Here is a 23,035-nt window from a genome sequence, read left to right on the forward strand (position 1 = left end):
GCACTGCAGAACAATATGGCTGCTCTCTGAAACTACCTCCATGAAAGTATTAGCAGGCTCTGTTTTTAGTTTCTGGATAATGAATTCATGCCCTCTTCCTTTTGGCAGTGGCCGAGCTCTGTATGTTGTACAGGCTGAAAGAGACCGAACTGGCGGATGAACTGGTTGCCTGTGCAGCTAGCAAGCAGGTTTTCCTCCTGACAGCTGACTTCCTGAACACCTTTGAGCATGAAGTAAGGAGGCTGTGGGAAGGGCGGGCAGCGATTAATCTTTGAGCTTGGTGTTCATAGAATCATAGAGTTGGAAGGGGCCATACAGGCCATCTATTCCAACCCCCTGCTCAACGCAGGATCAGCCCTAAGCATCCTAAAGCATCCAAGAAAAGTGTGTATCCAACCTTTGCTTGAAGGCTGCCAGTGCTCTGTTGTTATTGACCATGCAGCAGATAATGTTTTAAAAGGACTTGCTATTTTAGGTCAGTTTTGGGAATTGTCCAAGGCCAGGAAAAGGGACAGAGCCGTGTAATCCAACCTAGTCCACACGAACAAAATTTGAGTCCAACGGCACCTTTAAGACCAGCAAAGTTTTATCCAAGAAGTGAGTTTTTGTCCACATGCATACTTCCTCAGACAATGTCATAGGAATCATCAGAATACAGATATGAGGAAAGAGTAAATTGCCAGTAAGTTAATATGCAGCATCCTGAAGAACAAGTAATGCTTTGCTAGAATGTGCTGCCTGTTACGCTGCATGCTGGTTGGATATCTTCATAATGCTGTTTATTAACTTACTGCTAATTCACTCTCTCCTTGTATCTGTATGCTGATGATTCCTAGTTCATTGTCTGAGGAAGTGTGGATGCGCACCAAAGCTCACACCTTGAAGCTGCCATTGGACTCAAGTTTTGTTCTGCTATTTCAGACCAACCCAAGAAAAAAAAGAATCTGTCCAATGGCTTAATCAAATAATATTAGAAATATAAGAGTCTCTGTTATCTCTATTATAATTTCTACCAGGATTCAGACAAAATGCTGTCTAGATGATTTTTCAATTCAGTATCTTTCGTCAATGGCAGTAATGAGTCCTCCTCAAATTAGTATTAATATCTGTGTTGGTCTTTTGTATTAAGAATACAAGTCCTGTAAACATTTTATAGATTCTGATTTATTGTAGCATGAGTTTTCTGTGTGCCTGCTTGTGTGTTTAGCTGTAGGCAACTTGATTTGCTAGAACAGGTGAAGAGGTGCCCTTTTGGCCTACAAACAAAACAAGCAAGTCAAATTGAACCAACTTTTAACATTCAATTAATTCAGAGCTTGTTTTGAGGACCACGGATGACTTTGAGTTTTGATGCTTTGCTATCTGTTTTTCAGGCACTTAATAAGAGACCTGCAAAATCTCACAAGAGGAAGGAGAATCGCTATTCTGGGGTCAGAGACATTAACACCATTCAGGAACTGTATCCTTCACAGAATTTCACGTGGTACAATATTGTTAGGTTTTGTTTTTGTTTGATTCTGCTAAGTCGTTTCCAACTTGCGGTGACCTTACGAACCAAGGGCCACCATCCAACTCTGTCTGCACTCATTTCTTTACATTTTTGTAAAGTCAGTCCGCTTATGTCTGTAGGTTGTTGCTGATTGCAACACAATTGACAAGTGATAAAGCTCCTTTGGAAAAAGCAGTACAAAATAAATGCCATGATGTTTTTCAAGCAGCGTATGTAGGTTTGAGTAGAAAAGGGAGGTGAAATTGGGGAGACTGTTTGTGGTTATTGCTAACACCCTAATGAGTGCAAGTCTTTAAACTGTTACCAGTCAGTGCTGATATTCTGGCTTGAACAAGTGGTGGAAAAGAAGAAGAGTTGGCTGTTATATTCTGCTTTCCACTGCCTGAAGGAGTCTCGGCTTCCAATCGCCTTCCCTTCCTCTCCCCACAACAGACACCCTGTGAGCTAGGAGGGGCTGAGGGAGCCCTGACAGGACGGTTGGTCAGAACAGCACTAACAGGGCTGCGACGAGCCCAAGATCCACCTGGCTGGCTGCATGTAGAGGAACGGGGAACCACTCAGTTCTCCAGATTAGAAACTGCTACTCTTTAACCACTGCACCATGCTGGCTCTGAAGAGAAAGTTTCTGAATGTCAACAACTAGAATCAGGGCTTTCTCTGTCTTGGCCCCCACCTGGTGGAATGAGCTCCTAGAGGACATCATGGCCCTGCTGGAGCTAAAACAATTCTGTAAGGCCTGCAAAAGGGAGCTCTTTCACCAGGCATTTGGTCAAGACAAGTGAACAAGCCACTAGCCACCAACCAGAAGCCCCATAATCTGCACTAATAGATAACCAGACCACAGTGCAGACAGACCAAACTGTTGTTTGTTATTGAGTACTGTTATATTGTTTGATACAAGTTTCACTGTTAAGTAAGTTTTATAGTGAATGCTCATTGTACTGTGCTGAATATGAAAATTCTAATGTAAACCTCCCTGAGTCAAAAGAAAGGGCAGTATATAGAAATATAATAAATAAAAATAATTGGAAAAAAAATGAAATCAACTTCTCCCCAACAAACCCCAATGTACGGCATCTTACATTCCGTAGCAAAGAGATTTGTTGACAGGACCTGCCTGTCCTTTGATTCTTGTGTGGTGCCTGATTACTGCAGTTGCCGTACAAATAAGGCCCCATCTGACTGCCAAATTTGGCATTCCCTCTTCCCCTTTGTTGCAGAATAGGGTGGTTTACTTCAGACTGCCGATATTCAAATGGCCTATGGAGCTTGAGTCTTAAATTCACCTCTCCCAGCTGAGTCTGGTAGTTGTATGAATGTTTTGAGTCTTAACCCTTTTCAGTCTTGATGTCGACGAGGAGGAAGAGAATCTCCTAGATGCCTACACCACGCCATCGAAAGTGAGTATGCTGTGAGTATGAGCAGAAGCCATAGTTACGGTCATCCCTAAATTGGGGAAAGATCCATTCTTGTTAGACTTATATCAGCACATTTCCCTGCTTAACCAGGATTTTAAAATATGGTCATCTACGCTAGCTAGGAGATTTATTACTAAGATTATTGCTCAAGACCAAAAGGGGTTCTTGGGGAATAGATGGATGGTTACAAATATCAGGATTATAACAAACTAGGCTTCAAAGCCCGCTCGTAAGCCCCTCCCATGCAAGGACCCCCCTGGCCGCCCACCGAATTCCCAGCTTCCCTGTGGCCCTTGGAGCAGGCCCACTGCGTTGGCAACGCATCGGGCCTGCTCCGAGGCCTGCAGGGAAGCATCCCCCGCCTGTCCCCCTCCCCTCCGAGTGTCCGGCTTCCCTGTGGGCCTCGGAGCAGGTACACCACGCCTGCTCCTAGGCCTGCAAGGAAGCCTCCCCCATCTGCCCCCCTCCCCGGGCTGTCCCTGGCTTCCCTGGAGGCCTCAGAGGCCCGCAGGGAAACCTTGGAGGCCCACAGCGAAACCGCCGCCCCTGCCGAACTCCAGCCGTTTGGCTAATGGGCCAATCGGAATTCTTGTCAGTCCGGGTGAGGGTCCAATCGGAAGGCGCTTTGTGCCCCTCACTCGGACTGGCTCCGCCCCGTTCTCCGCCCAATTAGGGCTTAGCAAATTAAGAAGACCACTGCTCCCAGTGGTCACAGATGTAGTAAATAAAAGGCAAGTAACTCAGGATGAAATCAGGATTCTTTTTCTTGATCCAGAAAAGGTGTTGTATAGGTTAGAACACTTAAATCTTGTTCAAGTTATAGAAAGATTTGGTCCAGGACAAAGCTTTGGAAATTGGACATTACATACAAGTCTGGTTGGACAAGAATCATCATTATGAGTATAATATCAAAGAAATTCCCCCTTTCTAGAGGTACGTGTCAAGGCTTTTGTTTGTCTTGACCGTATAACCACTAACAATTCAGGGAGAACAGGAAAAAAATTGGTGTTAGGTTTGAGAATCTGATCTCTTATCAGAGGTTCAGCATGTTGTTAGGTAATGCACGCACTCAATTATTATATTTAAAAGATATTGGATATTATTTTTTTGGAAAGAAAAGGGATCTGATAAGGCATGCCCATTTGCTTATTTTAATTTATTGGGAAAATACTGGAGAATTTATTTTGTGCATGTCTGTATAGGACTATATGAACTGAGTTGTATTGAAATAATGTTAGGAAAATACAGAAAAAAGTAAGTATGCAGAGCTTTGAGAAGTTATTTGAATAAAAGAATCACAGAGTTACGATAAATGAAGCTGGGAGAGCACACACAGTGTACTCTGCCCATAACTCTTTGAAAAAAGGGTAGGATAAGAACTTCATTAAATAGACGATTAATCATCAGGGCTAGATGGAGAGGCCAAAAGTTCCTTACACTCTCGCCTACCGTGCCCCTCTGATAGGGGGTGGCCTTGTCCAGTGGCCTGAGAGAGGACCTGTCTCCACTGAGTGTCCACCTCCATGCAGCTAGGGAAGAGAAGAGACCACTTTAGGGGAGCATGAGCTGCCAATGGGTGGAGAGGAGCTACTGGAGAGGGGAGTAGAGGGAAGCCCAGACCAACCTGGACAGGTCAGGTGTAGTGTCCTGCTCTGCTGTGACATCCCTGCTGGGTTAATTGGGTGGGTGGGCAAGACTGGGTTGGGTGGTTGCTGAGCACCTTGGCCAGGCATTTGTGGGACTTATCCTGATAATCGTAGCCTGGTAGCTTTCTTCCACCCAGTGGCTGCTTGTGTTCCCCTAAGTTGGCCTCTTCTCTCCCCTGGTTGGCTGGGACTCTGTGGAGGTGGGGCTCAGGAGATACAAGAGCCTCCCTTCCAGGCTATTGAGCCAGTGAGACTTTTCCCAGCGGCCATAATGCTCAATATGCCCCTTGTACTTATGCTGTGCTGTTTTAGCCTGTTTTATGGATGTCCGTCTTACTATAACATAGGCTAGTATTAGCCTTGTATTGCTCATGAGGCTGAGACCCTGGCTTGTCTAGTACCTTTTGTTTTTCCACTGCAAATCCTCTGGACCCAGTGCATGTGGGGTATTGTCCAACATTATCCAGGTTTATCGTAAGTTGAGGATTTCATGTTTTGCTCCTAAAAAGCGTGTCCTTGGTGCTATTCATTGTGTCATGCTGAGCTCTTCTGAATTGTGTTTCAGGGCTCTCAGAAACGGGCTATAACTACACCAGAGAACCCCCGATCCAAGAGGACCGTTTCAACTCGCAGCCCCCATCTGCTGTTTTCTCCCTGCAGCCTTTCTCCCAGGTAGGCTGCCCCCATCTGTTGCTCTTTCCTAGCACTCAGGTAGGCTTTCACCAAGTGACCAGCCGTTTTCTGATGCCTTGTTATTTATTTATTTTGTCAGATTACTTTCTAGATGAACATCTCTTCACAAGTTACAAAGTACACACAAAGTACACACGCACACACACACACACACACACACACACATGCAAATTTCTGTAGGCTGCTTTGGTGATAAATGCAAATCAATTATTTAAATAAAGTTTTCATTGAGTAATCTGGTGAGTAAATCTGAAAGTTAGCAGCCGTATTTATTATTCATTATGGGACATAGTTTATTTAAGACCAAGCCAATGCTGTAAGAAATACAAAAAGAAAAAAGAGGCAAGTTTTCCATCCCTCCCCCTCTAAGTTCATCTCCCCCCCCCCTTCTCCCTGCAGTGCTACCCCTTCTCAAAAGTACACCTCTCGGGGCAACCGTGGAGAAGTTGTTACATCCTTTGGCTCTGTACAGGGCACATCTTGGAGTGGAAATGGAGGCTCACCCACCAGTGTAAAGTTGTTCAGTTCTGCTGAAGAGTCTCTCACCAAGCGATACAAATTCATGTTTCAAAAGCTCTTTGAAAACCGAGAAGGTAACTTAAAAAAAAAAAGTACAGGGTGTGTGTGTGGGGGGGGGGATAATTTGTGGCATGAGCCAGTGGGAATTTTTCCTGCAAAAACTCACTTGCGATGAAGAAAGGGAGTTGCAATCTCTGGCTCCCCATTCATTTTGGTGTGGGGGCCTAATGCTGGAGAACATCATGTTGCATTGTGCTTTCTGTGCAAGATAGTGACTTGTCTTACTTTTAATTTCCTAAAGAGGGTGCTGTTGCCTAGCTTTGCCTGGAAGTTTCATAGAATCATAGAATTAGAAGGGACCTGTCAAATTTCAGACTAGGCCTCATGCTTCAGTAGGTTTCATTGTGGTTAGTCATTGGCAAGGGAAAAGTACTTTGCATAAGCTCAGAGGAGATCTCGTTTTCACTCAGTTTGTATGTAGTCTGGACACCTGAGAATATTTGAATCTGATTATCAGGATAAACCAAGGCTGGGAATCTCTTGCTGGGGGTTGGGGTGGATGCAAAGTTTATTATTACTAGTTTAATTTCTAGCCCACCGTTCTCCCAGGATCTGAAGGTAGATGACAAAATATGAAAAGCAATCTAATCAGGTCGTGAAGACCTCCTGTAAACAGAACACTGCAGCAAAACATGGATTTTTTTTTTTTATTTATTTTTTTGCTGCGAGTCATAGCTGACTTATGATGACCCCTTATAATTTAGAAGGCAAGAGATGTTCAGAGCTGGTTTGCTACTGCTTCTGCATATTATTTATTAATCCCAAGAGGCTCGTGGCGGGTTACAGAAGCCGAACTAAAAACCCATTAAAACCCCATAAAAATGGACAATCAACAGCGTAATGACAATAACAGGAACAAATACGGTGGAACCCCCAACCCCTCCCCCACCCTACTACAAGAGGGAGGAGGGAGGAGAGACATAGTGGTCCTAGACTTCCTTGGTGGTCTCCTATCCAAGTACTGAGCAGGGATGACCCTGCTTAGCGTCTGAGATCTGACCAGATTGAGCTAGGTCAGGACTAAAGCTACAGAACCAGAAAACAAGGCAAACATAAAATAGTCTAGGATGCGAAAAGAGGACACTGCAGTAAAAAAGGAGGTTATTGCTGAATTTGATTAACTTGAATGATGTTAAGGTTCTGGCTGTCATGATGCTCAAGGTGGTTAGACCGGAGCAAACTGTAAGTACTGCATGCAGATAAAGATAAATGGGCAACAGTACAACTGGCTAAGTTTTGTGCCCATGTTGTAAAGATGGAGTCAAAATCCTCGCATGCAAGTTTTAATTGTTTATCCTGGATCACTATAATAATAACAACAATAATAATAATAAGATATTAATTAATTAAATTTATAGGCCACCTTCCTCCGAAGAATCAAGGCGGGTTACACAAAACTATAAATCCCATAAAACCCCCTAACCCATATAACTCCCAAGGTACAGGTGAGGTCCCTCCTAACTCCCACCGTCTATTGTTAGTTCTACTTCTTTTAGCTAAAAATGTTGACTATATATTTTAATCTTTTAATGTCTATTTTATGGATTTTACTTGAGGATATTAGGATTGTCTGGTTTTGCTTGTCATTATTAGCTTTGAGTTTCCTCCCCTTCCTCTTAATTTCTTTTTCAATTGAAAACATACAATAGTATTCTCCTGCAAGATTGAAGAACTTGGTGAAGCACTGAAGGAACATTACCGAATAGAAGAGTTCTCCTCTTTGATTATCCCGATACAGGTAACCTTTCCTTTTTTAAAGGTACAATCCGTAACTAGAGCGTAACTGTTTTCAAGAGGTGCAATTCCAAGCTGTCCACAAGCAGAGCCCCTAAATCCCAGACACAATTCCGTATGCATCAGTGGTTAACATTGCAGCTTTGAACCGGCGTGTCCTCCCTGACCAAGTCTTGCAGTGTACCCACCAGCTTGCTCTAGATTAATGAGTCCCATTCATGTTTGCTGTTCTTCTGATATGGTCGTTTAGCCTTCTGTTCCGGGTTTGACAATGAGCCCACTTGATAACATCAAAACATGTTTTGTTTAAACGTCCAATTAGGCTAAAGCCCTCTTTCCCCCCTTTTTTGTTTTGTTTTTAAACTGTACTTGGAAGGAGCCAGTGACTGTTCTGGGCCAAATTGGTTGCGATTCCAATGGGAAACTGAACGCCCGGTCAGTCATCTTGGAAGGAGATCAAGAACACTCTTCGGGTGGGCAAGTGCCTGTGGATGTTTCGGAACTCACCGAATACTCTCTTTTCCCAGGACAGGTGATGCCTGCTGCTTATTTATTAAATACTTGTTTAGCAAATGTTCCTTCTGCCTCCCCAGGGAACCTGTATGAGGTGGCTTACATAATAAAAAAAAACAAAGAATTAAAAGTTATTAAAATCCCGTGTTACAACCACAAAAATACCATGGAATATCTGAAATTAACAGTTTCACACTCAGACATGGACAGAAATGCTGCTAGTTGAATTAAAAACCTGGACTGACCTGGTTTTAAAAACCTAGGTTTTAAAAACCTGGATGTTTGGATTGTTGCCTAAAAGAAAGCAGTGTGAACCTCCATTGGAAAGTGAAGTGCTGCCACTAAAAAAAGCCCTGTCTCTGATAACTGCTCCCCTCCCCTCTAAGGGCAGCACTGAGCAGGGCTTTTGAGGTAGATCTTAACTGTGACTCAGTGGTAGAAATTCTGCTTTGCATGCAGAAGGTCCCAGGTTCAATCCCTGGCGTCTCCAGTTAAAGGGTCTGGCAGCAGGTGATGTGAAGGAGCTACTGCCAGTCTGAGTAGACAATACCAACCTTGATGGATCAGTGGTCTGATTCAGTGTCAGGCATCTTCTTGTGTTCATGTAGGCTGGGCAGTGTGGAATGAGATGGCCCTTTAAGAACCAGTATTTTGCCCTGGAAAGAAACAGGCAACCTGTGCAGAACTTTCAGCAGTGGAGTTATGTTATCCTTGTACTCAGCTCCTGACAGTAGCCTGGCTGCCGCATTTTAGATTAGCTGAAGTTTCTGGGTTGTTTATACCTATAGTACTTTATGGTAATCTAACGGATATAATCAGAACGTGGATCACCATGCCCAGATCATGGTTAGGAAGATGTCAGAGTGTCCCAGTCTCTAGAAATCTGCTTAAATTTCTGGTCTGGCTTTCTGAGGTCAGGGGCTAAGCTGGTTTCAGCTGAAGTTTAAAATTTTTATTTAAACCACTTTCACTTTGCTTTTCCTCCATCATAGGCCCTGAGAGTGATTGAGCAATCCAATTTAACACAGATTTAAACGGCACACATGCAATTTCTGCTTGTACATTTCAGGTTGTCCCAGAGACGTCCCTGGTCCCAGAGATGAAATTGTATGGGAACCAAGACTCTCTCTTCTTCCCAGTTCTGATAAGTCATAAACCCAGTTGTCTTCTTTCCTTTGCCCTTTTGCCAGAAGAAGAGCCAGTGTAGCTACAGGAGTAGAAAGTGATGAAGAAATAAAACAAAGACGCTTTAATTTTTGCATTTCTCCTCCTCCCCCCCATCCATCCTCCAGGTTGTAGTTATGGAAGGTACAAACAGTACTGGTGGACAGCTGGTTGCATCCAAGCTGTATGAGGTGAGGAAATCCTCTTTCAATTACTTTGGGTTTTATTGCTTTGTTTATGACTCATGGCTAAAGACAGATTACAATCTTTTCTCCTATGTGATAGGCTTGTGGGAAGAGGGTAAAGGGTGAAGACTGGGGATTTTGGCCTGGATGCCATGAATCTGTTCTGTTATGTTGGAGGAGAGTTTTAAAGATACCATGGACTAATAAAAAGACACACGTTGGTTCTAGATCAAATCTTTTCCTAGAAGCTAAAATGACTAGACTGAGGTTATTGTACTTTGGTCACCTCAATGGAAGACAAAAGTCACTGGAAAAGACAGTAATGCTAGGAAGAAGGATGGGTTCTTATATGCCAGTTTGGCGTAGTGGTTAGGAGTGCAGACTTCTAATCTGGCATGCCGGGTTTGATTCTGCACTCCCCCACATGCAGGGGTAGAGAAAAGGGGCATATAAGAACCAACTCTTCTTCTACCTCACAGAGTGTCTGTTTTGGGGAGAGGAAAGGGAAGGCGATTGGAAGCCGCTTTGAGACTCCTTCAGGTAGAGAAAAGTGGCATATAAGAACCAACTCTTCTTCTTCCTCCTCCTCCTTTGCCCAAAGGAGTCTCAAAGCGGCTTACAGTTGCCTTCCCTTTCCTCTCCCCACAACAGACCCCCTGTGAGGTGGATGAAGCTGAGAGAGCCCTGATATTACTGCTTGGTCAGAACAGCTTTATCAGTGCTGTGACTAGCCCAAGGTCACCCAGCTGGCTGCATGTGGGGGAGTGCAGAATTGAACCCAGCTTGCCAGATTAGAAGTTCACACTCCTAAGCACTACACCAAACTGGTTTAAATCTGTCCTGCACATGTGTGGGCATTTCCCCACGCTGCAGACTGCTTGCCCTATTGATAAGCCTTTTTTTCCTTGCAAAAGACAAATCCAGGTCCTTAAGAGCAGCTGGCCAGATTAGAAGTCTGCACTCCTAACCACTACACCAAGCTAAAAAGTTGAAGGCAATGTTTGGAGGTCATTAATTCATAGGGTCTCCATAAGTTGGAAATGCCTTGATAGAACACACTTTTATGTGTGTTTCTGTGTGTGCATGCAAGCGGGAGACTACTTGCTCCAGAAAATGCCGCAATTCACAAAAAAATCTAGTGAGTCTGACTATCACAGGTTATGTGGAACACATACCTGCTCTGGGACTCCTTGGGCCTGGCCCCCTCCCTCTCTGTCACAGACATGCAGACACAGACTGCCTCCCCCTGGCCTCTCCCTCCTTACCTCACGCTTCCTGGACCTCCTCCCTGGTTCCTTCCCCCTCCCTCTCTCAGACACAAGCACACACACACAGGCTCCTTCCTCCTGCAATCCCCTTTCCCTTCCCCCTTCTTACCTCTTGCAGGAGGAGGGCCGCCATGGTCTGCAGTTCTCCGCTGCCCCATGGCTGGCAGCTGTGAGGCTCTTTTGGGGCTCCGCAGCAGAGCACAAAGCGGGGCTCAGTGCTAGGCCTCACTGCTCTGCCATCAGTGGCTCCGCCTCCTGTCTTCCAAGGCTGGTGCTGCTCTCCTAACCGAGACTGCCGGTGGCACAACCGCCATCTACTGGCACACTCCTTGAGGTGGGACAACGGATGTCACGTCTGTTATCATTTCCATTACAGGGAGCACGGCAGTAGATGTGTTCCACATCAAAATAAGATCCACAGGATCCACTCTATACTCTTGTCTTCTTAAAGATGTGAACTCATTGTTGTCTTCTCTTCAGGGGGTGCCGCTTCCATTTCATAAACCTGCAGTTCCAATTGAAGGTGAGTTAGGTGCCATGCTTAATTTCTATAGGGAGAAGCTCTGGGGCTTGTTGTGGTCTGGAAGGTTGACTGTACAGTCTGAGTAGGATGGAAGACACATGGGTGCTATTAACAGAGTCCTGAAGTCATGTCCTACCCACCCTACCCCATTCCCATAATACATAATTTGATTAGCTTTTGAGACCTGGCAGACATGTTAGTACTAGATTTTCCTTTGCAGGACTATTGAAGTGGCTGTAGGAATTCAGGATCCCCAGATCAGTGAGACAATAGTAGCTTAGCAGTAAATTCAGTTCAAGATATTTCTTGTGTTGTAGATGTGATGGCCAAGGAAGTAGCAGAGATTTGGTACTGGTGGTGCAGAAATTAGCTGAGTGTCACAACCGTCAAGAGCCTGGTTGTGATCCTGGACTATTGACAGAGTCCCTGGTCACAAATGCTGCCTCCCAAGATTTTTACCATCTTTGCCAGGCGTGGCAGCAACTGCCTTACCTGTCGATGTCCGACTTGGCCACTATGAACCATGCAAAGGTTACCTCCAGACTAGGCTACTACAACTCATTCTAAGCAGAGCCACCCTTGTATCTGATATGGAAGGTTCAACTGGCCCAGAATGCCACAGGCAGGATCCTTACAGGAACCAGATGGAGAGAGCACATTGCTCTCTCAGCTACACTGGCTCCAGATTGAGGACCGAATCCTTGGTCCTTACTCTTAAAGCCCTGAACAATCTGGGACCTTCCTATCTGCAGGACCCCACCCCCTTTTCTATGTCACTCAGAGAAGTCTAAGATCAAGTGTATAAAACCTGCTCAAGATCCCAAGCCCCAGAAACATCAGACTGGCCTCAACCAAAGTCAGGGCCTTTTCAGCCCTGACATGAGCCTGGTAGAATGCTTTTCCAGCAAAGATCAGGACATTGCAGGATTTAAAACAGTCCCCCAGGGCTTAGAAGACAGAGCTGTTCTATTGGGTCTGTGGTTGAGGTCTACAAAATACCCCCAATAGCTGGCCTCCCTATGGACTCACAAACATAGATATGGAAAGGTTACCACCTGTATGCCATAAAATGAACAATAGCAGCACTTCATCCCCTCCCCACACACTGAAACAGAAATTATGCTTCTAGGATTTTAAATGTTTTAGGTGTTTAAATGTTTCATTGTTCAATTTTAAAATTCAACAATACTTTTATTGTAGATGTTGTAAGCTGCCCTTAGCCTCCAGGGAAGGGTGGCATTATAATATAAATTAGATCAGGGGTAGTCAAACTGCAGCCCTCCAGATGTCCATGGGCTACAATTCCCATGAGCCCCTGCCAGCGTTTTCTGGCAGGGGCTCATGGGAATTGTAGTCCATGCACATATGTAGGGCCACAGTTTGACTACCCCTGAATTAGATAATGAAGAAAGAATTAACTTGAAAGATGGCATACATTTCTGCCATGGAGTTTTGGTACGGTGACTTGCCTAGCTTCGTTTGGAGAACAAGGTCTTTGATCTGATTTGATCATTCAGAGCCCTTCCAGAAAGAGTTGTGTGTCTCAGTTAGGTTAATTGCCTTTGGAAGGTGCCTGCTCACCTTCAAGACGTTATCAAGGTCAAGTTACGAAGAGCTGCATTCTTTGGGAGGGACAGCTGGTTATGCATGAGCTTCCGGGAAGTGGAGAAGCTTAGGCTAAATGTGTTTTGTGCTAAGCACAACAGTTTGGAAACTTCCTTGCTTTGTCTGGATTTCCCTCTCAACATTTTGTCCTTGGGGGGCTCTGGCAGGGTGAATGGAGTTCTGATTCATTCACATGAACATAATCATTCTTAAATACTGCTAATATTTAAGACATTTCAAGGGTTGTAGACAGCCTTTTTCTGGTCTCCCCCTCCTTTGCACTTTCTTTCTGCACTATCTTGTGTAGGCTTGTCTATAGCTTCAGTGTTAGTTTTAGGGGTGTGGCTAGTCAGCCATGAAAACTGAGATTTGGTTAACCTTTTCAGAACCAGAGCAGCAGAAGATGGTCTTGGTGGCCTGTGGCCCTTACACAACTTCTGACAGCATTTCCTATGACCCCTTGGTGGATCTGATTGAAACAATTAATAAATGCAGGCCGGACGTTTGCATTCTGGTAAGGGTGTCGCTTCCCTCCTGTGATTATCATATCCTGTGCTCATAAACTAGCTGGTTGTGTGGGGACAGGGTAGTAACAATTTTCAAGTGCTGTTCTGACTGCTGAGGGGAAGGATTAGCCATGGAGTACTGAAAAACCTGTGATGAACAGGAAGATAATGATTGGCTAAAAGAAAGTGAGCTCATTGGATCCTGCAGAAGCTGGAGGAACTTAAAGCAGAGGGAGCTGCCAGAACTTTATTCTGCAACTCATTTATTACATGTGGGTTTTGAGGGGTTTCCTGTGGTCTTTGCCTTGGACAGAAAAAAAATGCATCCTTTCCCCTGTAACTTTTACCATCATTTGGGCTCTTAACAGGCCTTGATTAGTTTTTCAGAAATTACACTGTTGGTTAATTAGAGCCTTAGTTGACCTCTGTTTCCTTCCATTGTTGCAGCTTGGCCCTTTCCTTGATGCAAAACACACCCAGGTTGAGGTAAGTTAAAAGCACAAGAGACCTCCGCAGATCGGAATGTTCCTCTTTCTAAGCTGCTGTCAGTTTATGGGACTCGGGGGCACTCGGAATCGCAAATCTCAAAAAGGGGGCCTTAGTGTAGGGAGGGCCTCCCAGCTTCTCCCTAGATAGTTAATTTTAAGTTTGCAGACCTCGTGCTTACTTCAGCACTGGAATAAATGAATGAATATCTGTTAATGTAGCATCATGGGCAGACCCCACACTGTTCTGAACAATTTTTGATGGCAGTGCAGGCCAGGCACATTGTATAGGAGGTTGGTGTATCAGTGTTAATGGCCTCTAGGGAAGTGTGGCATAGATTTGCCTGGCGAGATTGACATAATAGGGCCTAGGTAGACTGTGGTCAGACAGATCTGAATCCAAAACAGGAGGGTGGGCCTGTCAAGCCGGGTGCTGGGCCCTGAAGTGCAGGCGGCGGAAAGCACCAGGCCAAGGCAGAAGTCAAGTTTCTAGTAATTGGCCAGTACTGAGACTCCATGCATGGGCCCAGCACAAACTGGACTTGTGAGAGCCAGCATGGTGTAGAGCAGCCTTTTCAACCTTTTAGGCATGGAAGAGCCCCTGAAATAATCTTTCAGGCTTATGTGGATCCCTGGAAGTGATGTCAGCTGGTCACCCTTCCCTGCCACACTCAGGAAAGGGAACAGTGGAAGCAGTTTGTTCACTGGCTCGTGGCCAAGTCCATTAAGACAGGAGGAGAAGGGGTGTAGACCCCCTCCAGAACTCACACGGACCCCTGGTTCAGAGTCCCTGGTGTAGAGATTCAGAGTGGTAGATGCTACTCTGAGCCACTTTCAACCTTTTGACTGTAGAAGAGTTCCTGAAATATTTTTCAGGCTTTGAGGAACCCAGGCTCCGCCCCCTTTCCCAGGTGCAAGAACACCACCCCCTGGTCAGTGGAAGTGCCTGGTTCCATATTTTCACAGCAATGCCAGGAGTAGCTTAATGCAGGATATAGGGGAAAGACTGGGGAGCCCCAGGGGAGCTCCCCTATAGCCCTGGTTGGGAATCCTTGCACTAGAGTGTATTGTGTTTTGTTGGCTTTAATTAGCCACATTGAGTCTAGGGAGATAAGGCAGGATATAAACATTTTCAAATAAAGACACCCATCCCTGTTTACCTTGGCATAAGCAGTCCACCGGCTTGAATGAACTCAGTTTGCCATGGCTGAAAATCATGAGGCTTTTTCACTAATTTCTTTCAGAACTGTCAGCTCATGGCCTCATTTGAGGATGCCTTCAAGCTGTGCATGAAGTCAGTGATTGAGCAAACAAGGAGGTGAGGATTGGATTTGTCCTCTCAGACTCTCTGGATATCTTTTTTTCAGAAGCACGTTTCCCTTAAGAAGAAAAAGCGTTGTTTTTAATACACTGCTTTTCACTGCCCAAAGGAGTCTCAAAGCAGCTTACAGTCGCCTTCCCTTTCCTCTCCCCACAACAGACACCCTGTCAGGTAGGTGAGGCTGAGAGAGCCCTAATATTACTGCTCAGTCAGGACAGCTGTATCATGGCTGTGACTAGTCCAAGGTGACCCAGCTGGCTGCATGTGGGGGAGCGGAGAATCAAACCCGGCTCGCCAGATTGGAAGCTGCCTCTCTTAACCACTACACCACGCTGGCTCTCAGAACATCAGCAAAACCCTGCTGGATCAGACCAAGAGTGCATCTACCCTAGTTGCTGTGGGCAGCCACAGGATTCTGGAAAGCCCATTTTATTTACAGAACAGGTTCGGTAGGGAGAGTGCGTGGCGTGACATCAGCCAGCTAGCTTCATAGCAAAGTGGGAATTGAACTCGTGGTCTCCCAGACTCTAGTCTTCCACTACCCCACGCTGACTGCAGAGGGCAGTCTGTAAGCACAAGTTGTCCAGGCGTACTTACGCCCACTGAGGTTAGAGCATTCGTTCAGCTTAACCTAGTGTGGTCTGATCTGATTGGCAGCAAGGCTTCGTGGTCTAAGGCAGTGGCCTTAGCGTGGTTGAGCATGTGGGCGCTTCTGGAATTTTGAAAACGGTTAATGGGCACAATCGCAAAATGGCTTCTGTGAGGTACAAAATATTGGAGCAGCCATTTCCTGATCAGTGTTCCCATTGGAGCCAAGAGTGATACTTCTTGGGGTACTCAGCCTGCCCTCTCCAGTGAAATGTATTGATTTGACTTTGGGGAAGAAGAGCCAGGAAACAGGCCCAAAGGAGGCTGCCACCACCACCAGTCTAAGGCACATAGAAAGGCCTTCCTCAGCACCTGCTTCCAGAGAATGTTTACCTGGTAGAGCTCTGCTTACGGAGCAGGTGCTCTTGCACACCAAAAGTTTTAATATTGACCAGTGTTATCTATCTGTCTGGGTAACCCTCCCAGTCTCCCTGGGTGGTTCAGCTTAGAGACTGCTTGCAAGTTGGATGTGATGTGACTCTTCCTCCTATCTCACATTTTACCATGCCAAGGATGAGGGGTAATGAGTTCTGGACTCAAAAACAGCCTCCCTAACCTTGGTGCAGTCCCTGTAATAGTGAAGGTGGTAGTGAGTCATTTTTTGTGTGACGTCTCTCTCACTCTGTGAACTGAGCTGCACTCGGAGGCCTGACAGATAGGTGCAGATCCCTTCCCCCACCCGTGACTTTATGCAGATGCTCCCTAATCCTCTATACCAGGGGGTCCCCTTGGGCACCAAGCTGCCTGCTGAAACCTTTCCTGATGCCCACCAAATATTTTTAGAAAGTGGGCATGGCCAGAGTCCAGCTGGGATTCTGATTGTCCACTGGAGAACTTAGTGGCTATACAAGTTAAAATAATGTTGACATCATAATATTGTCTTATTCTCCCTCCCTCTCTTTCCCCAATGTATTTGTAAATATTTGTTTCCCACACTTGGAGCGCCAGCTTGGTGTAGTGGTTAGGAGTGCGGACTTCTAATCTGGCGAGCCAGGTTTGATTTCCCACTCCTCCCCCACATGCAGCCAGCTGGGTGACCTTGGGCTTACCACAGCACTGATAAAGCTGTTCTGACTGAGCAGTGATATCAGGGCTCTCAGCCACACCTCACAGGGTCTCTGTTGTGGGGAGAGGAAAGGGAAGGGGACTGTAAGCCGCTTTGAGACTCCTTCAGGTAGAGAAAAGTGGCATATAAGAACCAACTCTTCTTCTTCTTCCTTTGTGTGTATCTACCTCTCATGGTGGCCATTTAGTGGTTCCATCTACCACCTTTTGTGTCAGAATAAAGGCTGGGGGCCCTTGCTCTGTACTAACCACTGGCACATTTCTGCTCCACAACAGAGAACAGCTTAGGCAATATAAGGTGGCAGATTTGGAGCTCAGTGAAAGGCATCAGAGGATATGATGGATCAGACGCAAAGTGGTCTTGCATAGCCCCAATTGCCTGTAGGGGTAATCAGTGCAGACCTTCTCACTGCATTGGGGCATTGGGTAATCGATGTGTGGAAGGGGGCCCTGCTTTGAATTTTCTGCCTAAGGCACCAAAATGTCTGTACCTGCACCCCACAAAAGACTTCCTTGGGAGATGGTGGGTTCTCCTTCCTTGTAAGTTTTTAAGCAGAGGTTAGAGTTTTTAAGCAGAGGTTAGCTTAGCTACCTGACAGAACCGCTGATTCTGTTAATTTAGGCATGTTGTGTTCATGCTTGGCTCTTTCTTGCATGCCCAGGGAAATGCCGATCACCACTTTGTGGTCGGGAGGCAAATTTCCTCCAGGCCAGACTGGCCAGGGATTCTGGTTTGGGGGGGGGATCACTTGGGCATGGAATTGGGGGTCACTGTGAGTGGGCAGGTAGTTGTGAATTTCCTGCAATCTCCAGGGGGTTGGACTAGATAACCTTGGACCTTTCAACACTATGCACCTATGAAAAGTGTGAAAAGTTAGGGCAGAGACCTCATGGCAATCCCAGCTCTTGTTGCCTTCTGCTTCTCGCTGTTTTGCTGCCAGCAAGATGGAAGGAACAAAGCACAAAACAACCCCTGTCTGCTTTCCTCGGTTCGAGTGCAAAGCTTCCCTGTCCCTTTCATCTCACGCCAGCCTCTGCCGTCCGCTAGTGTCAGGTCAGCGCCTGTCCAGGCTTTTTTCCCTCTCCCCCCTATTAACGAAGGCACAATGAAGATTGTGCTGGTGCATCTGAGCGATCATTGACGTGATTCTCTTCCTGCGGGCGATTCATAATCAGAAGCCGCTGCACAAACATTTGAGTTTGGACAAAGGGAAAAAAGAGGCTCCGTTAAGAACAGAAGATACTGTTTTCCTAACTGAACGGACAGCTGTTTGTGCAAGGGAGAAATGTAGCTCGGTGCTCAAAACATTGGGCCGGTCCTCCTTTAGGTCAAAAGAGGCAGGGAGGGAAATGAGGGGGTTGAGAGGATTCTGAGCCAGATGATATATAATGGGAAAGAAACTGAGTTTTGGATGGAAGAAAGCTGCCTGAGTTTGGGGCGGATCCCGACACTCTGCTCCACACAGCTGGGTTGAACGGAGGCTACAGTCTTTGCTTATCGGAGTGGCTGGATCCACCTCAATGGATGGCTCTTCCATCCCTGTTACTTTCTGTTACTCTCCAGGGTTCAGCCAGGGGAGAAGCCATGGCTCAGTGGTAGAGCATCAGTTAGGCATGCGTAAGTCCCAGGTTCAGTCCCCAGCATCTCCAGTTTAAAGGATGAGATAGCAGGTGATGTGAAAAGCCTCTGCTGGAGAGCCACTGAGTAGACAATACCAACTTTGATGGACCGATTCAGCATAAGGCAGCTTCATGTGTCTTGGGTCTTTCCTGATGCTTTCTGTCCAAGATCCTCTTACTGGAGAGTCCTGGGATTGAACTTGTGACTTTCTGCATACAAACTGAGCCCTCTACCATTGAACTGCATCCTTTCCCTGAAGCTGCCTTTGTACTGAATTTGGATTGTCGTTGGATTGTGTAGCTCTGTATTCCGTAGTCAGATGGACAATGTTTCATCAGGCAGAACTATTCCTCCTGAGCATTTGAACAGGCTTGGTGGGCTCTCCTCCTTCAGCAGGTTTTAAGCATAGGCAGGGGTAGTCAAACTGTGGCCTTCCAGACGTCCATGGACTACAATTCCCATGAGCCCCTGCCAGTGTTCGCTAGATGGCTCTGTTTCTAAGTCTTGTGCATACCTTTGCAACCTAGCATGGGGATGTTATATTGAATGAAATAACATGATCGGAGAATCCCCCGTCTATGTTGATTAGATCTGTCCCTCACTCCTACTGTAAGAGAACTGACCTTTGGGCTAAATGGGGGGCGGGTCAGGGTTAGGGCGCCTATAAGATTGATTTGCCATCTGTCTAATTGTGATAATTTGTAATTGTTCTTATGGGATGTTTTATGGGTTTTATTGTATTTACTGATGTTGGAAACCGCCGTGGGACCATTGGAGAACGGCAGCATAAAAATCTAAAAATAAAATAAATAAATTAACGATTGCTCTACAGATGGCCGTGTAACATCTCCTCAAGCATTCCATTCCCCTTTCAAATTTGTCGCTTAAAAAACCCTCTTTTCTTTCCCTCCCATCCATCCCCGGGCAGTGCCGGCTCCCAGCTCGTCATCGTCCCTTCTCTGCGAGACGTGCATCACGACTACATCTACCCCCAGCCACCTTTCAGCTGTTGCGAGCTGTCGAAAGAGGACAAGCAGGTATTTCCCCCTGCTGAGGGAGTCTGGCCAAGTGCGATGTCGGTGGGAGGAGCCCCCATGGGGAGTCTTGGGTTGCACGTCCTGCCAAGTCAGTGGCTTTCCAGCTGGCCTGGCTCGGAACTCTGGGATTCCTCAGATACTTATCAGGGGTTCCACACTGAAAGGTGCGGAACGGCAGACAAGCTTTCTCGCTATCACCTTGTGTGGCATTCCCCTTGGTGCCTCGAAGCTGCGGTGAAGCGTTGGGTGTGTCCTGTGGGGAGACAGCGAGGCCGAACAGGCCCAGCCAGTTCTCTGTGGAATTACAGCGTGCGCGCCCAAGAATGTATTCTGCATCCCACAATCCTTTGCCAAACACAAAGGGTTTCATGGCGTGCAAAGGAGATTCTCAACAATGGAGTATATATATATATATATCTGGGAAAATGTGCTATTCAGAGCAGAGTTGCACCCCTCCAAGGACATTGAAGTCAATGGGTTAGAAGAGAGTAATTCTGCTTAGGATTTGTACTGTCGTGAAAGTTTTGGCCGGGTCGTGACCGGAGGTGGAATTCAGGGCGGGCCTGAACTGGCCCAGCCTACCTAGTTGCTATCATCCTGAGATCCAAATTTAACTGTCTATTCTTGCTCTCGCTATTTAACCTTTCGCTTGCGTTCCATCTAGCACAGAATAATTGAAATCCTCAAAGCGTTCAAATGGTTGCTTGGCTTTAATCGAAAGACGACATACGCACCATTAAATCGACGACACCAGTTTGGTGTAGTGGTTAGGAGTGCGGACTTCTAAGCTGGCATGCCGGGTTCGATTCTGCACTCCCCCACATGCAACCAGCTGGGTGACCTTGGGCTCGCCACGGCACTGATAAAACTGTTCTGACCGAGCAGTGATATCAGGGCTCTCTCAGCCTCACCCACCCTACAGGGTGTCTGTTGTGGGGAGAGGAATGGGAAGGCGACTGTAAGCCGCTTTGAGCCTCCTTCGGGTAGGGAAAAGCGGCATATAAGAACCAACTCTTCTTCTTCTTCTTAAACAGACTGCAGAGTTCCTGGCTCTGCTTCTGGCACCTTGTATTAGTCTGGATCACAGAACCATAGAGTTGGAAGGGGCCATACAGGCCATCTAGTCCAACCCCCTGCTCAACGCAGGATCAGCCCTAAGCATCCTAGAGCATGGATCATGGTAGGCAGAGAGTACTGGGCTCAATATTGTCTGTGCCAGCTTCTCTTCCCCCCACCCTTGGTGATCCTATGGGTGAAGATTTTCCAGTTTCAAGGCCAGAAATACATCTTGCCTAGCTTAAAGATGACCCCAGGCAAGTGCAGCCGTTGGGATGTTGATCCCTGGCTGAAGAAAAGTTTGCTTCTTCTATTTACAGTCGGCTGTTCTTGCCGAGATTCAAGACAGATCATGTCTCCCCTGAGCCTCAGGGGAGGGCGGCATACAAATGGAAGAAATAAGTAAAATAAATGAATAAAGCTAATTGAAAACGGAATGGCATAACCCGTTTGGATTTGAATCCCGTAGCACCTTAGAGGTTTTCGGGGAATAAACTTCTGAGCATCAAAGCTCCATTAGTCAAACTCATGTCTGATGAAGGAAGGTTGGAGTCTCAAAAACTTCCTGGGAGTTTTTGTTGGGCCCTAAAGGGCTACAGGGCTTGAACTAAGCTGTTCTACTGCCGACCGAAATAACTAGCTTCTGAAAGTATAATATGCATGCGTTTAAGACGTACAACCGAGAGTCGAGTAGCACCTTGAAGACTAATAAAATTCTGGGTGTGAGCTCTCCCGAGTCACTGCCCAGGTCTGAAGAAGCGAACCGTAACTCACAAAAGCTCCTCCCCTGCCACGGATTGTATTGGCCTTTCGGGTGCTGCCGGACTCTTGCTCTTTCCTATTGCTGCAGGCAGATTAACGTGGCTACTCATTTTGACGTAGAACCAACAAGGCAGTAAAACTCCATTACAAAATGAGAGAACCGAGCACGAAAAGCACAGCGTGTTATTAGAGTTAACAAAACAGGGTTATAAGACCAAAGAAGAGTGTGGGAATGCTTCTTTAGGGAGAATTTGAATCGGGGTGAATCCTTAAGCCACCCCCTCCAAGCAGATTGGGACTTTGGGGGGCTCCCCCTCATCTGCTTTGCTCATGCAGCACCCATGAAGCCCCCAGTTTAGACTTTTTCGAGCAAGAGATTTCATAGAATCATGGAAGGGACCTCCAGGGTCATCTAGTCTAACCTCCTGCACAATGCAGAAACTCACAACTAACGGCCTACCCACAGTGACCCCAATTTCATGCCTGAGTGATCCCCACACACACCAAAAATCTCCAGAATCCAGCCTGGCTTGGAGGAAATTCACCTACCATCCCACAGTGGCGATCAGCAATTCCCTGGGTATGCATGGAAGGGCCATGAGACAAACAGGCCGTACTTGTGACTTTGTTCAAAATGCACTAGATTTAATTGAACACACTGAAGGAGCATGACTGCCTTGTAGCACCAGCAGGAGGAGCCACTGGTTTATATGTTTTGTCACTAGAAGGTCAGCTGGGCCTCGCACAGTAATAGACCCAGCATTGCAAGGGCTTTCCTATCATCCCTAGTGATAAATGGAGCACGGTAATAAAAATCTTACCCGCTTTAAATGCCCAGGTTATAGAGAAGGTCAGTGGTCTCTTTCCATGAGGAGGGAGGGAGTCTGCTTGTTCATTGGGAGCAGCTCAGACTGGTGAACTTTGCTCACTGAACAAGGAGCTCTTCAAGGTGTTCTGCAACGTAACCACACCTTGGAGTGCAACAGAGTTTGTCTGCCAGGTGCACTGAAGACGGCACAGCAAGGCACAGGTGGTGAGGTCTGGCTTGGTGTACTTGATTCATTCCTTTAGAACATTTATACCCTGCCTGTCTCCAAATGCATTCAAGGCAGCCTTGAGCCAGGATGCCAAAAATAGCATCCGTACAATTTGAACAGTGTAGTGCAGAATAATTTATTCCACCAAGAAAACACTAGGTGCAATTCTTTTTTTCTTTTCTTTTTTTAAAGCAGGCATTGCAAGTTCAAGTCATTAATGAAGCATCTGAAAGCAGAGGTCAGGGAACCCTTCATCATGAAAATAATCAAGCTGTGTTCAAATTCAGAACAAAAGAGGGCCTATTTGCATGACAGAAAGGTGCGACTTCAGCACTTTACTGAGAATGCTTCTGAAGCCCAAAATCTGATTAGGGCAAGTCCTTTATTAAGGAAAGGTTTGCAGACGGTTTCACAAGCTGGACAATCACTTTAGTGAACTGGTAGGCGTCTCTGCATTGTTAGCACTTGGATTCCTGGCAACTGTTTCACCTCTCATTTCAGTTACTGTAAAGTATTTACAAGAGCCTCTTGTGGTGCAGAGTGGTAAGGCAGAAAGCTTTGCCCATGAGGCTGGGAGTTCAATCCCAGCAGCCGGCTCAAGGTTGACTCAGCCTTCCATCCTTCCGAGGTCGGTAAAATGAGTACCCAGCTTGCTTGCT

At 46.2% G+C, this 23,035-nt stretch overlaps 1 protein-coding gene across 1 annotated transcript in view; it reads left to right on the forward strand.

The window, feature by feature from the left end:
- The window catches only part of POLA2 (DNA polymerase alpha 2, accessory subunit), a 48,682-nt gene that overhangs the window by 2,227 nt on the left and 23,420 nt on the right, over positions 1-23,035 (forward strand). Inside the window, exons 2-14 of the mRNA XM_077329221.1 lie at positions 109-233; positions 1,374-1,459; positions 2,853-2,910; positions 5,140-5,246; positions 5,667-5,860; positions 7,496-7,584; positions 7,957-8,112; positions 9,386-9,448; positions 11,191-11,233; positions 13,225-13,352; positions 13,792-13,830; positions 15,074-15,147; positions 19,413-19,521. Coding sequence (XP_077185336.1) covers positions 109-233; positions 1,374-1,459; positions 2,853-2,910; positions 5,140-5,246; positions 5,667-5,860; positions 7,496-7,584; positions 7,957-8,112; positions 9,386-9,448; positions 11,191-11,233; positions 13,225-13,352; positions 13,792-13,830; positions 15,074-15,147; positions 19,413-19,521 — 1,271 coding nt within the window. The remainder of the gene's footprint in view (positions 1-108; positions 234-1,373; positions 1,460-2,852; positions 2,911-5,139; positions 5,247-5,666; positions 5,861-7,495; positions 7,585-7,956; positions 8,113-9,385; positions 9,449-11,190; positions 11,234-13,224; positions 13,353-13,791; positions 13,831-15,073; positions 15,148-19,412; positions 19,522-23,035) is intronic.

Source organism: Paroedura picta, chromosome 1, assembly GCF_049243985.1.
Source record: "Paroedura picta isolate Pp20150507F chromosome 1, Ppicta_v3.0, whole genome shotgun sequence".
Taxonomy (NCBI): Eukaryota; Metazoa; Chordata; class Lepidosauria; order Squamata; family Gekkonidae; genus Paroedura; species Paroedura picta.